The sequence below is a fragment of the Corylus avellana genome, chromosome 2 (assembly GCF_965113065.1).
Source record: "Corylus avellana chromosome 2, dhCorAvel1.hap1.2, whole genome shotgun sequence".
NCBI lineage: Eukaryota > Viridiplantae > Streptophyta > Magnoliopsida > Fagales > Betulaceae > Corylus > Corylus avellana.
Genome location: NC_142491.1, coordinates 12,598,721 through 12,612,333, shown reverse-complemented (window position 1 = coordinate 12,612,333; position 13,613 = coordinate 12,598,721). Strand labels below are relative to the sequence as shown.

Here is a 13,613-nt window from a genome sequence, read left to right as displayed (position 1 = left end):
CAGATTCACATTTACTTCTTTTTTTAAAAAAAAAAAAAAAAATCATTAAGACATTAAGACAAAAAAGTAACATTTTTCTTATATTGTTCGGATTTGTTTGTCACATTTGCACTATTATTGAAAAAATATCAATTAATTTAGAGTCTTTTAAAATTACTTATAAAATTTAATTTCACCTGATAAGTAAATAATGTGAAATTTAAAACTCATTAATGTCTTTATATGATTAAAAATACACTTATCTGAGTTATTAAACTTATTGCTTTATTTAAAAAAATAAATTAATTAATATTGTGTTTTCATATTTGATAAAAAGACTACGGAATTTCAGCCTTCCATTCTGCTTGTAAAAACTACCGAATCTGAATGGTTGTTTTCTGCGGGGTAGTTGTGTTTTGGGCCTTTTGGCAGGAGACATATTCACGTGAATAACGCTGTCGATGAGTAGACTACTAGTCATCTTTGTCTTCCTATTGCTTTTGGACGCTCTGGCTTTTCTTCTGCTTTTTCAAAAGTAGCTTCTTTTTCTTTTTCAAAAGATGCTTAGTGGGGGCCACGTATCTGTAGGGTTAATAATCAATCTTGTTTTCGGATATATATATATATATATATATATATATATATATAATTGATCTAGCATTTTTTTTTTCTTCTGATGCCTTATTTAGTGGAGGCCACGTCATCTGTAGAATTATGTTCATTCTTCCCCTTGCGTGGGGTCAATACATCCGACAAAAAGCTACATACTTTATGATGATGCATTATTGGTTTCACATGCGCCACCAATGTGCCAAACGAATCGTTGATAAACCATTTTGGGTGAAGTCAACCATTCTCAAAACATTTCTTCATTCTACCCTTCAACTGCTTCTTCAAGAGTTTGAGCATTCTTTCACTCACCATCAGGAAAGGAAATGGCGGAACTGCTTCTCTCCGTTGTTGCCGAGCGAATCATTGGGACTTTGGGCTCACTGGCTGCCAAAGAGATCAGACTGCTATGGGGTGTCAAAGATGAGGTTGAAAGCCTTAGGAGCACCGTTTCAACAATCAAAGCTGTGCTTCTGGATGCAGAGGAGAAACATGCTGCAGGGAACCATGCTGTCAAAGATTGGCTGGGAAAGTTAGAAGATGCCATGTACGATGCTGATGACTTGCTGGATGAGGTTTCAACTGAAGCTCTGCAAAGAAAAATAATGACCCGTGATAAGAAGGCCAAAAAGGTAAGCATTTTCTTTTCCAAATCAAACCAGCTTGCCTCTCATCATAAAACGGCCCGTAAGATTATGGCCATCAGAAAGAGGTTAGATGCCATCAACGCAGATAGGAGATTCCATTTGGAGGTACGCCAGGTTGAAGAGACACGAGTCGTGAACAGGGAGAGGAATAACACTCATTCTTTAGTACGCGTAGAAGCAGTTATTGGGCGAGAGGATGATAAGAAGGCTGTTATAGACCTTTTGCTGGACTCCAACGTTGAAGACAATGTTTCAATCCTTCCAATTGTTGGTATTGGTGGATTGGGAAAGACTACACTCGCTCAACTTGTATTCAATGATGAGCAAATCCAAAAACACTTTGAGCTCAAAATGTGGGTATGTGTCTCTGATTTCTTCGATGTTCAAAATATTGTTGCAAAAATCTTAGAATCTGCAACAAACACAAAACAACCAAACATTGAAATGAATACACTGGTAAACAATCTTTCAAAAGAAATCGATGGAAAAAAATACTTTCTTGTGTTGGATGATGTGTGGAATGAGGATGATGAAAAATGGTGTTGCTTGAAAAATGTGCTGATGGGTGGTGCAAGAGGCAGTAGAATATTGGTGACTACTCGCAATGAAATTGTTGCAAGGACAATTCGCTCTGAAAGGGTTGCAAGGATTATTGGGACAGTTGAATCATATTCCTTAAGGGGTTTAGATGAAGAAGCATCATGGTCTTTATTTAAGCAGAAGGCATTTGAGAATGGACAAGAGCCGGAGAATTCAAGTATCGTAGCACTTGGGAAGGATATCCTACAAAAGTGTTTAGGTGTCCCTTTAGCTATAAGGACAATCGGAGGTTTACTAGGTTCCAAAAATCCTGAAACAGAATGGTTGTCTTTTAAGAACAATGAACTCTCAAAAATATCTTTAAAGGAAAATAGCATCTTACCAACCTTGAAGCTGAGTTATGATCATCTTCCTTCACATTTGAAGCACTGCTTTGCATATTGTAGTTTGTATCCAAAGGATTACGAGATTGAAAAATCAACATTGATTAAACTTTGGATAGCACAAGGGTTTGTAATGGAAGGTGAAATGGAAGAGGTTGGTAATGAGTATTTTATGGATTTACTATGGAGATCATTCTTTCAAGAAGCTGAAATGGATGAGTTTGGTAATGTAATTAAATGCAAAATGCACGATCTCATGCATGATCTTGCCATATCAGTGGCAGGATCGTTGATCACCACAATAGATGATAAGAAGAGAAACATTGATGAGAAAGCTCGGCATGTATCAGTTGCTTACAATATAAATATTTCATGTGGAGTTCCAACTTTATTGTGTAAAGCAAGTCGGATGCGAACACTTCTTTACTTTGGACGGCACTTTAAGGATAATATTGATTGTGAGGCAACTTTTTCAAGTTCCAAGTTCTTACGTGTGTTGGATTTGCATGATTTTTCAAGTTATCCACTTCCGTTGCAAAATTTAAGCTATATCGGAAAGTTGAAGCATTTAAGGTATCTAGATCTTTCTGGAAACATAGGTATGAAGAAGCTGCCAGATTCTCTAACCAGTTTGCAAAATTTGCAAACACTAATACTCTCCTTTTGTGAGTCACTAAAAGAATTGCCGAGAGACATTAAAAAATTAGTCAACCTTCAGCATCTTGAGATAGATGCTTGTGGTTTAACTTATATGCCACTTGGATTGGGGCAACTGACTAATCTTCGGACGTTATCCACATTTTATGTCCACTTGGATTCTCATTCCAGACATAGTGTTAGCAGTGGTTTACAAGAACTAAAGGGATTAAATAAGCTAAGAGGAAAGCTAGAGATTGTAAATTTGGGACATGAGAAAGGTGTTGCGTCAGAATGTAAGGCTGCAAGTCTAAATGAGAAACAACATCTTCATACTTTGAATATACGGTGGAGTACTAAAGGAGATGTCGATAATTCGGATGTTGTTGAGGATGAAGCGTCATTGAATGGCTCCCAACCACACCCAAATTTGAAAAATCTTTTCTTAAGACACTATCGGGGTTCAAAGCTTCCGACTTGGATTTCGTTACTGCTCACAAATCTTGTTACATTTCGATTATTGTATTGTGGGAAAATCCAATATTTACCATCATTGAGTCAACTGCCTTCCCTCAAGGAGCTTTTTCTTAAAGATTTGGAGGCTATGGAGTACATATCAGACGACGGTGAAATCAATGAGTTCTCTTCCTCTTCAACGGCTCCAACACCATTTTTCCCATCCCTCGAGTCTATCTTCCTCATTGAATGCCCTAATCTCAAGGGGTGGTGGAGGAGGAGGGATTCTTCTGTGGAGGTAAATAGTGATAGTCATAATTCCGTTGAAATAACGGAGCATCGTTTACTCCCTTCCTTTCCTCGTCTTTCAAAATTATACATCCGCAATTGCCCTATGTTGACTTCCATGCCAATGTTTCCACATCTTGAAGAAAACTTGGAGCTAGATAAAGCTAGTTCAAAGCCACTGCAACAGACAATGATGATGAATATGGCAGCACCGCAAAGCCCACCGTCAACTGCAACAGACTCCTCTTTATTCACTCCTCTCTCAAAATTGAAGTCTATAGTATTCCGTTCTATTGAGGATCTAGAAACTTTGCCACTGCAAAATCTCTCTTCTCTTATGTCTTTGAGTATATATCGTTGCCAGATATTAAAGCCTCTCTCCCTACAACATCTCACTGCCCTTCGACGCCTATATCTTGTGGATTGTCCTGATCTTGACATAGCCAACGATGAGGATGGGATGCAATGGCAAGGCCTTACGAGCCTCCTCTCCATTTGCTTCGAAGTACTTCCAAAATTGGCGTCTCTCCCCTCGGTGCTTCAACATGCAACCACTCTACAAAAGCTTGAGATTTGGGATTGTGAAAGCTTGACGGCTATACCAGAGTGGATCCACAACTGCAAATCACTTCAATTGCTTGCCATTCGTGAATGCTCCAGATTGGCATCACTCCCCGAAGGAATGCGTAGGCTAACGTCTCTGCAGAAGCTAACAATTGTGAATTGCCCCATCCTATTGCAAAGATGCAAGAGAGAAACAGGTGAGGATTGGGCCAAGATTGCTCACATTCCAGAGTTAGACTTACGGTATCCACCTCAGCAATAAGAAAATTCAATCACCCATGCAGCTTCGACTGATTCAGGTATATTACTCATCATTTTAAGCTTCGACTGATTGAGGTATATTACTCATCATTTTATTTGAATCCTTCATAGAAATTAAAGTGCCCACCTTCTACATCTTCGTTTTATTCATTTTAATCTCTCAGTATTTCTTGGTCGTTAAATTTCAGATGCAGAAGAGGCACAATGAATTGAAGCACAGACGAAACAGGGGATTGGAAGCTTATTAAAAAATCTAGGGCACTGCATACGTGATTCTTCACATTTTAGGAGAAATAGTTGGTAAATTATTATTTTTTATTTCATTTCTTCATTTCTACGGGTACATAGTTTTGTGGAAACAGAGTTGATGAGGTGATGTATTCTTGGTGCTTAACTGCTTTATTTATCATTGTTTTAACAGAGTGAAAACTAGCACTTGATGAACTCGAGCAAATATTTTACGGAAGATCCAATCTGTAAACAACACTCGGAGAACTATAGCTTGCTGCACTGGTATTCATTCTGGTTCAATTATTTGTTACATAAATTAAAAAGATTTGCTCTTGAAGATCCACATGTCACTTTATCTAAAAATATTCAATTAAAATATTTGGCTCTTGAATAATTCCATTCTAAATATCAATGCCTACTTTTGGTTAATTAGCTTAGTTTTTTATTTGCATTATAATTTTTGAGCTATTGTTTCTTTTATTCACTTGAGTTTCTGAATTTTAGAGGGAAATGCATATGAAAGCAGAATGGGGTACGAGAATGAGAATTATGGGGGAATTGTGTAATGATTGTATTAATAAGTTGCTTCTGTTATGAACTTCTTAATATGAAATTTGAAATTTTTGGGCATTTTCTTTTATCAAAAAGTCCATTTAAGATTATCTTATTTAGAGGCTAAAATACTCCACGAGAAGATTTCAGAGAAGGCTTACAATCTTGAGGATCTTATCAGGATTTTCGCTACAAGGAGCAAAGCGCAGATCAATGCTACTCTGAATCACTATAAAAATGAATTCCGAACAAGGTATGCAATTGAGCTCTGAAGGATATCCTATATTTTTGTTCTCATTTTTACCTCACATCTTGCTGTTAATTGAGTTGTTGCATGGCACTTTGGCTTTGAATGGTTTGGGTTTCTCATGGGAATTCAGGGGCTTCTTGAATCAAAATAGAGTGATGTCATTTTCTTGAGAGGGTCAAATTTGGCAATTGAATGGTAAGAATTAACTTGTCGCATGCATATCATTAATTGGTTTTGAAAAGGACTCAATGAAAAAATTTGAGAAGCACTGTTTTGGTTAACTTGCCAAAATAGTGTGTAGAGTTCTGATATATAACCGAAACTTCTACGGAGTACTAAGAGAGCAAATTACAAAGAGGAAATGCCATGTACAAAAGCAGCATAAATCAAGGAATGAGGGTTAACTTGAGGGTCAAATATGCTGAGTTTGAGGATCAGTTATGCTGTCTTGAGGAGTACATGGCATGTCGTGAGATATAGCTTTAACACTCAACACTCCATTGTTACAATCAAATACAAACCCAGTCCTCTTTAGATTATTCTCTTTCATTTCAGGTACTGTTAGCTTCTCAACTTTTTTGATTGTTTATGTCTTTCGACAAAGAAAGCTGGTTTTACAATTATGCAGCAAGTAGCATACAAATGTGTAAGTATCTGATTCCTTATGTAATTAAATTCTGTTAAGCAGATTAACTTCATTTGTCTTGGATGTCAAAAAACTGTTGCAATATGCTAAAAATATCCTTTATTTTGTTTTATTTCATCCTTTATGATAGCTTTTTGTGTTAGCACTTAAAGACTGCTACTTAACTTCAAGGATTGCTTTAATTTCAAGAACCTAGCTAGTTCTTGGATATGATTCCTTGTGAAGCATAGGTTCACTTTTAAATATTGTGAATCAATATTGTGTTAATTTTTCTCATTATGCTTGTAAAACAAATTCTCAATTATTTTCCTCTTATGCTTTTCCAACTGCAATAATTTTAATAATGAACAACTACTAGACATGTGAATTGATCATTTCAGCAAGTTTGTAAAGTTCTTATTTTCTTTAGCTTTCCCTTTTGTGTGAAATCCAAACATGGAAGAGAATGGATTGGTGATAAAGGCCCTTCATTAGTTCATGTAATAAGAACATGAGTGGTTGATATTAGACTGATTAATTAGCTGTTTTTGCAGGAAAATATGTGATTACTCAATTGAGATGGCTCTTAAGACTAAAACGTTTAAAGGTGGCTCTTAAGACTAAAAAATTATTTTTTAAACGAAAATTTTTAATTTTTTTTTAAAACAATTTTTTCTCTAAACAGAAAGAAACATTTTTTTAAAAAAAATAATTGTTTTAGAAACGAAAACTTTTATTTTCTTAAACGAAAATTGTTAGTTTTTTTTTAAAACAAAAATTTTTATTTTAAAAAGTTATAAAAAAATATTTTTTATAACAAAAAAAAAAACAGAATTTTTAATTTTTTTTTTATACAATGGGTTTTTTTTTTATACAATGGATTTTTTTTTTTTTTTTAAATTTTAAATTTGCCATCATTTGGATTTTTTTATTTTTATTTTTTAGTTATAGGTTTTTTCTAGAAGTTTTAGTATTTTTTGTTTTTATTTTACTAAGGGTAGTTTCGTCATTAGGGGGAATATTGCTAATTTTTTATAATTTGGAGGAAAATTGTCACAATTAAAAGTTTGGAGGGACATTGTCAATTGAAAGGTAGTTTGAGGGAAGTATGTGAACTTTCCCCTTAAACATATAATAGTTAGAGTTAACACACTTGAACGATTTACTCGTGTTTGTCCTAACTGGAGCCAGGTAAATTCACTTTCCAAATAAGATGACAAGAGCCTGCAGTGTCATATGTTGGAACTCTGAAATGGCCACCTCAACAATTTCTAGGGGTGTCAAAAATAACCGGGAAACCGGAACCGGGACCGGAAAACCGGGAAACCGGGAAACCGGAAACCGGAAAACCGGGACCCGGTTCCGGTTCCGGTTCCAAAAAAAAAAAAAACCGGGACCCCGGTTCCGGTCCCGGTTTTTGGCACCCGGTCAAAACCGGGAAAACCGGAACCGGGTATTATTTATTTATTTTATTAAATTATATATATATATATATATATATATATATATATATATATAATTTTAATTCTTTTACTCTTACGCAATACGCAGCGTTTAGGAGTTAGCACCTTAGGTTTTGATTCTTTTGATTTTTGAAGGTTTTCGGTGTTTTCCCCTGTAAGTGACAAAGCTCTAGTAAGGGGTATTTATTTCTTGTGCATGTTGGTTTGTTTACATATTTGTTTTTACTTTTTATTATTTTAATGTTTTCTTTATGTATCTAATTTAAAATTATGTTTAGGGTATTTTAAAAAATTCGAATTTTTATTTCTAAGGCTCATATAGGCAAAAACATTGATTATTTAGGATTTTTATGCTTTTTAAGGTTTATTTTTTAATTATTTGAAACAATCACAATCAAACCTCTTTAATTTAGACAAAGTCACAAAAGATTAATAGTTTTTTTTTTTTTTAAATGAGCTAACTTATGAAAAAAATAATGGGCTTATTTTAGGCCCAATACCTAAAATAAGCCCCAAACATTAATTATTTTCAAAAACCGGGTACCGGACCGGGTAAAACCGGAACCGGCCGGGAACCGGGACCCCGGTTAACCGGGGTCCCGGTTCCGGTTCCGGTTTCCCAAAACCAAGAACCGGGGTACCCCGGTTCCGGTTCCGGTTTTGGCCAAAAACCGGGAAACCGGACCGGGTTGACACCCCTAACAATTTCAAAGGGACTTGCATTTTTGTCATAGTGGAAAATTAAGGTAATTGGATATTCATTAAAGAACTGTATTTTTGGTTTCTTTCTAGATTCCCATCTCTAAAAAAAGGGAAAAATATAAAAAAGACCCCTAAATTACCAGCCGTTTTTTATTTACCCCCCTGATGTTCCAAAAGTCATAAAGTAGCCCCTCAAACTACCAAACTATTGCATTTTGGCCATTCCGTTAGTCTGGACGGAAACAGAAAAACGACGTCATTTGGTTACGGGTAAGTTACTAAAATGCCCTTGTATGTATTTTTTTTTTTTTTTTTTTTTTTTTAAAGGAGCAAAACGGCAAAAAGGGTTCACTTACCCTAAGCAAAACGGCGCCGTTTTGCTTAGTGGTAAGGATTAATATTCTCTGCGTAGCCGGTCCCGTCTTCCTCATCCAGCCGATCGTGTCCCTCAAACATAAGAAACCTTCTTCTGGGACCTTGTGGACAGGAAGATACTTCACACGACAGAGTGAATTGCAGGTAGGTTGGTGATGAAGTGGGAAAAGATGTGGGGGTACTCCACTTGCAAATAAAATGCAAAAAAAAAACTCTACAAGCTAATACACTTAATTCTTCTCTCCCACCTTCTCTTCTTCTCTCTTTTTCACCGAAAATTTGTAGCACTTCTCTTTCTCTCCCACTTTCTCTTCTTCTTTCTTCTTTGGGTCACGCCGGCAGACCCATGGGTCTCCTTTCTCCAACCGGCAGCCCTCTCCGGTGGATACCTTTAGGGTGATAAAATTCCCTAAGGGTTAATCTTCCCCTCTAGGTTTTAGTTTTGAATCCAAAAACGAGTTTGAGGAATTAGAATCGAGTTTTGAGGCTGGGTTTTGCCGGATTTTGCTGGGTTTCGCTGGGTCTCGCCGCATTTCTGATTGGGTTGATTGTAATTTCTGATTGGATTGTTGATGTAGCTGATTGCAGAAATTTGTTTTTGTTGATTTTGTTGGGTCTCTCTTGTTTCGGCTGATTGGGGTTTGGAGTTTGGGAAGAAGAGGGGATTTGGAGTTTGGGATTTGTTTTTCTGGTTTGTTGATTTTTTCTGTTTTGTTTTTTCTTGTTTTTTCGCTGGCCCTTTTTTTTCTGGTTTTTTCTGGATGAAGAGAAGAGGGTTTGGGAGAAAGAAAAGAGGGTTTGGGAAAAAGAAAGCTGGCCGGCGATGCTGACCGGTTGTATGCTCTCCGGCACCGGTGGGGGTGGGGTTGCTAGCGCCGGTTTGTTTTTTGGTTTGCTGTTTTGATTTTATTTTGTCAGTATTAATCCTTACCATTAAGCAAAATGGCGCCTTTTTGCTTAGGGTAAGTGAACCCTTTTTGGAGCAAAACGGCACCGTTTTGCTCCTTCTTTAAAAAAAAATAAAAAATAAAAAAAAATACATACAAGGGCATTTTAGTAACTTACCCGTAACCAAACGACGGCGTTTTGTAGTTTCCGTCCAGACGGACGGTTTTGACTAACGGAGTGGCCAAAATGCAACAGTTTGATAGTTTGGAGGGCTACTTTATGGCTTTTGGAACATCAGGGGGCTAAATCGAAAACGGCCGGTAGTTTGGGGTTTTTTTTTTAATATTTTTCCCCTAAAAAAACATGTAAATTCTTTCAAGACTATCTTGTATGTCCCAAGCATGCAGCAATCATTTAGTTCATATGTTGTCATTTAGTTGATATATATGTTGGAGTAGATATGAAGTCGACAGCTATAACCTGGTGATGCAAACAGGTTCTTGAAACTTCTGTACTAATGGAGGTAGAGAACAAAGAGACGAAGCTTTGTTAGGAGGGTGAAGGAAACGAAATGGAGTTGAAAAATGAGATTCATCAAGATTCATCAAGTACAATCCCAGTTCTCCTTAGATTATTCTCTTCCATGTCAGGTATATATTGTTAGCTTCTGAACTTTTTTGATTCTTGATGTGGAAGCTAGATGGGAATCAAATGCTGAACATACAAGAGTAAATCTTTCTTCAAAGAAAGCTGGTTCTACAATTATACAGCAACTAGCAAACAATTATGTAAGTATCTGATTCCTTATGTAATTAAATTTATATTAATAAACTAGGTTAAGCAGAATAGCTTCATTTGTCTTGGATGTCAAAAATCTGTTTGTGAAGTTCTTATTTTCTTTAGCTTTCCCTTTTTGTGAAGTCCAAACATGGAAGAGAATGAGTTGGTTATAAAGGCCTTTAGTTCATGTATTAATAACATGAGTGGTTGATATTAGACTGACTAATTAGCTGTTTTTGCAGGAAAATATGTGATTACCCAATTGATTTCTTGTAGCATTTTTGTCATATAGTGGAGAATTAAGGTAATTGGATGTTTATAAAAAAATCGACTTTTTTGTTTCTTTCTAGATTACCACCTCAACAATTATATTTTGATATGTTTTACTTCAAATTCTTATAGGATTGTGCGCCCATTGTGTTCAACAACTGTAGTGCTCATCATGGTTGATGGTAGAGCACAGTTAACCTTGGACTATGGGACACTGCTGGTAGGTAATTGCTTCATGGGTGTCATCAGATTGCTGCTATAATTCTGTTTGGGGTTTTTTATTTAAAAAAAAAAAAAAAAAAAAAAAAAAAAAACCTGTGAGTCCTACATATACAATATCTGATTTTCAAACAAGGAGAATGGGAGAAGGATAGGAGTATACAAAATGGCATTTCTCCTCTGCATGAGAGATTTTATCACACTTAGAAATTTAATTATAGACTGATAAATTGGTAAAAATTAGGCATTAGCAACTTGTATTAGAATTTTTTTTTTTTTTTTGGTGTTTTTTTTTTCAACCACACACCCTTTACATGTTTAGTTTTCATAGAGAAAGAAATTATGTAATTCCCTATGTACTTAACGAAGTTGGTGAATACAGGACAGGAGGATTATAACCAGATGTTTTCTTGTTGGCCTTCTCTCTCATCAGCAAAGCCAGCTATGGAAATATCTCCAACAAGGTTTTTCATCAAAACCCAATCACATTTGTTCTTAATTTGTTAGGTTAATTTCTAGGTGATTCTCCAGTATCAGTCTGACACATCTATTTCTTGGCTTTCAGACTAAAAGTTCTAGTGAATCCCCCCAACTGTGCCAATAGTGCTTGTAGGAACCAAACTTGGTATGGATTAATTTGACTACTTGAAATATATCAATATTGATATTTAACCAATACAAGCTGATTTAAATTTAACCATGTAAGTTTGGATATGATCTGCTGCAGATGTACAGGAAGACAAGCGGTATTTGATTGATCATCCTGGCGCTACATCAATGATCTTGCAGTTGGCTGCTGTATGGAAATGAGGACTCACAATAGTTGTCTGTCCAGATTTTAGTCATTTCAAATTCATTGGGACCTGAATTTTCAATTTGGTTTTTTATTTTTATCAAAGTTTCTGGGTATGTTGTATTCGTGAAAACGTCGAAGATATCTTCTTAACTTTGACTCATTCATAATTTTTGTTTGCTTTGTGTTTCTGTTATATCCATTATCATGAGGTGAGCTGAAGAGGAGTCTATACTTTGAATTCAAATTCAAAGTGATATACATTTTGTGTAATTCAAATTCAAATTTTCTTGAAAGATTAATTTTCATCTCTGCAAATTTTGTAGCTCTTTGCAATTTGCAGTTTGTTGTTTGCTACGAGTGAAGACCCTTATTTTTTAGATAAATCAAGAGATTACAACTAACAACAACAAAGGGCTGGGCAACCAACAATAAGCCCCAAATCGACCCCATCAGAATGAGTAAACAAAAAAAAAAAAAAAAAAAAAAAAAAAAAAAAAAAGGTCAATGCATCAAATAAATGACGCGGGCCTATGCTTTCTTGGTACGAAGGCCAAGAAAATTGACCACCAGTTAAGGTGGTTTGTAAAGGTGCACCATAAATGGTGCACTCAAAAGAACCATTGCAACTCACCCGAAGGATAGCCGCAACAAAAACAAAAAAAAACACTGATGAGGAACGATTCAAAGCCTATGGTAGGAAAATCTAGTACAGAAACACAACAAAAAACAACGAAAAACAAAACTCAGAACAAACTAAACACAAATTGCATTGAACGATGGAGGAGCACCGGAGGTGGAGGTCGATAAGGTGGAGCACTGGAGGTGCAGCACCTGAGAGGGTGGCACGCGGACTGCACACGCCTGCGAGTGAGATCTACTCGCAAGCGTGTGTTAGTCACGCTCCGGCGTGTGGACGTCGTATGGGGGCGGTTCTGGTGACAGACAGAAGTGGCGACACCCAGGAACAAGGTGGAAGGGCGCGTGTATGGCGATAACTTCCTAAAAGGCATAGATCTGATTTTGAAAAAATCAAACCCAAAATTTCCAAGAAGGGAGCCGATTCGTCGTTGGGAGCCGCTGATGACGCCGGTGAACTGTGAATTTATAGTGGAGGATTGAGCGATGCGATTATTGGAAAAAGAAAAAACAACAAAGGTGTAAGATAGGGCCTTCGAAGAGGCAGATAGGGCCTCCGAAGAGACGGGTTTGGCTTCAAAAGAGGCGAGAAGGATAGGAAGAGGGAAAGGAAGAGGGTGGGAGGGGGAGCAGGAGGAGGAGGAAGGAGCCAAGGCTCCCTCCTCCCATGAGGTCCGTAGGAGGAAAACTATGGGTTGTTGAGGAGAGAGAACAAAGGAAACTTTTAGTAGTTTGCTAAAGAAATTGAGTGAAGACCTTTAAATTCAAGTATTCTAAGTTTCTAACATTCATTATAGATTGTAAACGCATGCCATGAACAGGAAAACAATCAGATTTGAATTTAATTAATTAAAGTAAAAGACGAATTACATACTATTCACCTTAGAATTGCCACTCATTCTCTAAAGCATTATTCAAATGCTCGGATCTAATAAATTTATCTATCTCTAAAAATGAGAGGAAGGAAGAATAGCTATTTCTCGGGGGATATACATGTTTCAGACCGAAAAAAAAAAAAAAAAAAAAAAAAAAAAAAAAAAAAATCCCATGCTCTCTAACTCTCCTCTCTGCTTTTTCTATCCACACCTTTGACCTTCAGAACTTGTACAGTAGAATTCCCTGCCTCCCGCGCCATTTCGTTGATGGTTTTATATAATAGTTTGATTTATTTGTAGCATAGGACAAACCGTCAACTCTAACAGTGAAGTGATAGATAGACTTATTTTAAAGAACTGTATTTTTAAAAAATGAAAACTCAATGACTAAATTCAAATTAAATGAAAACTTAGAGGTTAAATATGATTTTTTTTTTTCTTCAAAATTTTACATTGAATATACCTCAAAATTTATTTAGCAAAGATTTTTTTTTTGTTTTTTTCTAATTGAATAGAAAAAGGTCAGAGGGAATGGAGCAAAGATTATTAATTAGTCTTAGACTGTTATTCATAAGAGAAAGAAAATAC

The 13,613-nt window shown here is 36.1% G+C and overlaps 1 protein-coding gene and 2 long non-coding RNA genes across 3 annotated transcripts in view; all 3 read left to right on the top strand.

Moving 5' to 3' along the window:
• The first annotated feature begins 859 nt into the window (after positions 1–859).
• LOC148587350 (putative disease resistance protein RGA1) lies at positions 860–4,930 on the top strand. The gene is made up of 3 exons (XM_088513422.1): positions 860–4,401; positions 4,552–4,663; positions 4,785–4,930. Exon 1 carries the CDS (start codon positions 915–917, stop codon positions 4,362–4,364), a length of 3,450 nt encoding a protein of 1,149 aa, XP_088369548.1. The 5' UTR covers positions 860–914; the 3' UTR covers positions 4,365–4,401; positions 4,552–4,663; positions 4,785–4,930.
• A 3,254-nt stretch (positions 4,931–8,184) lies between these two features.
• Positions 8,185–10,232, top strand: LOC148587349 (uncharacterized). The gene is made up of 3 exons (XR_015911351.1): positions 8,185–8,230; positions 9,946–10,057; positions 10,150–10,232. It is a non-coding gene; the product is annotated as an uncharacterized LOC148587349 (long non-coding RNA).
• A 453-nt stretch (positions 10,233–10,685) lies between these two features.
• The window catches only part of LOC148587347 (uncharacterized), a 24,572-nt gene continuing 21,644 nt past the window's right edge, over positions 10,686–13,613 (top strand). Inside the window, exon 1 of the long non-coding RNA XR_015911466.1 lies at positions 10,686–10,719. This is a non-coding gene — a long non-coding RNA (uncharacterized LOC148587347). The remainder of the gene's footprint in view (positions 10,720–13,613) is intronic.

Excerpts from the sequence above, each read along its gene's own strand:
- LOC148587350 (XM_088513422.1), top strand. The coding sequence starts at position 915 with ATGGCGGAACTGCTTCTCTCCGTTGTTGCCGAGCGAATCATTGGGACT.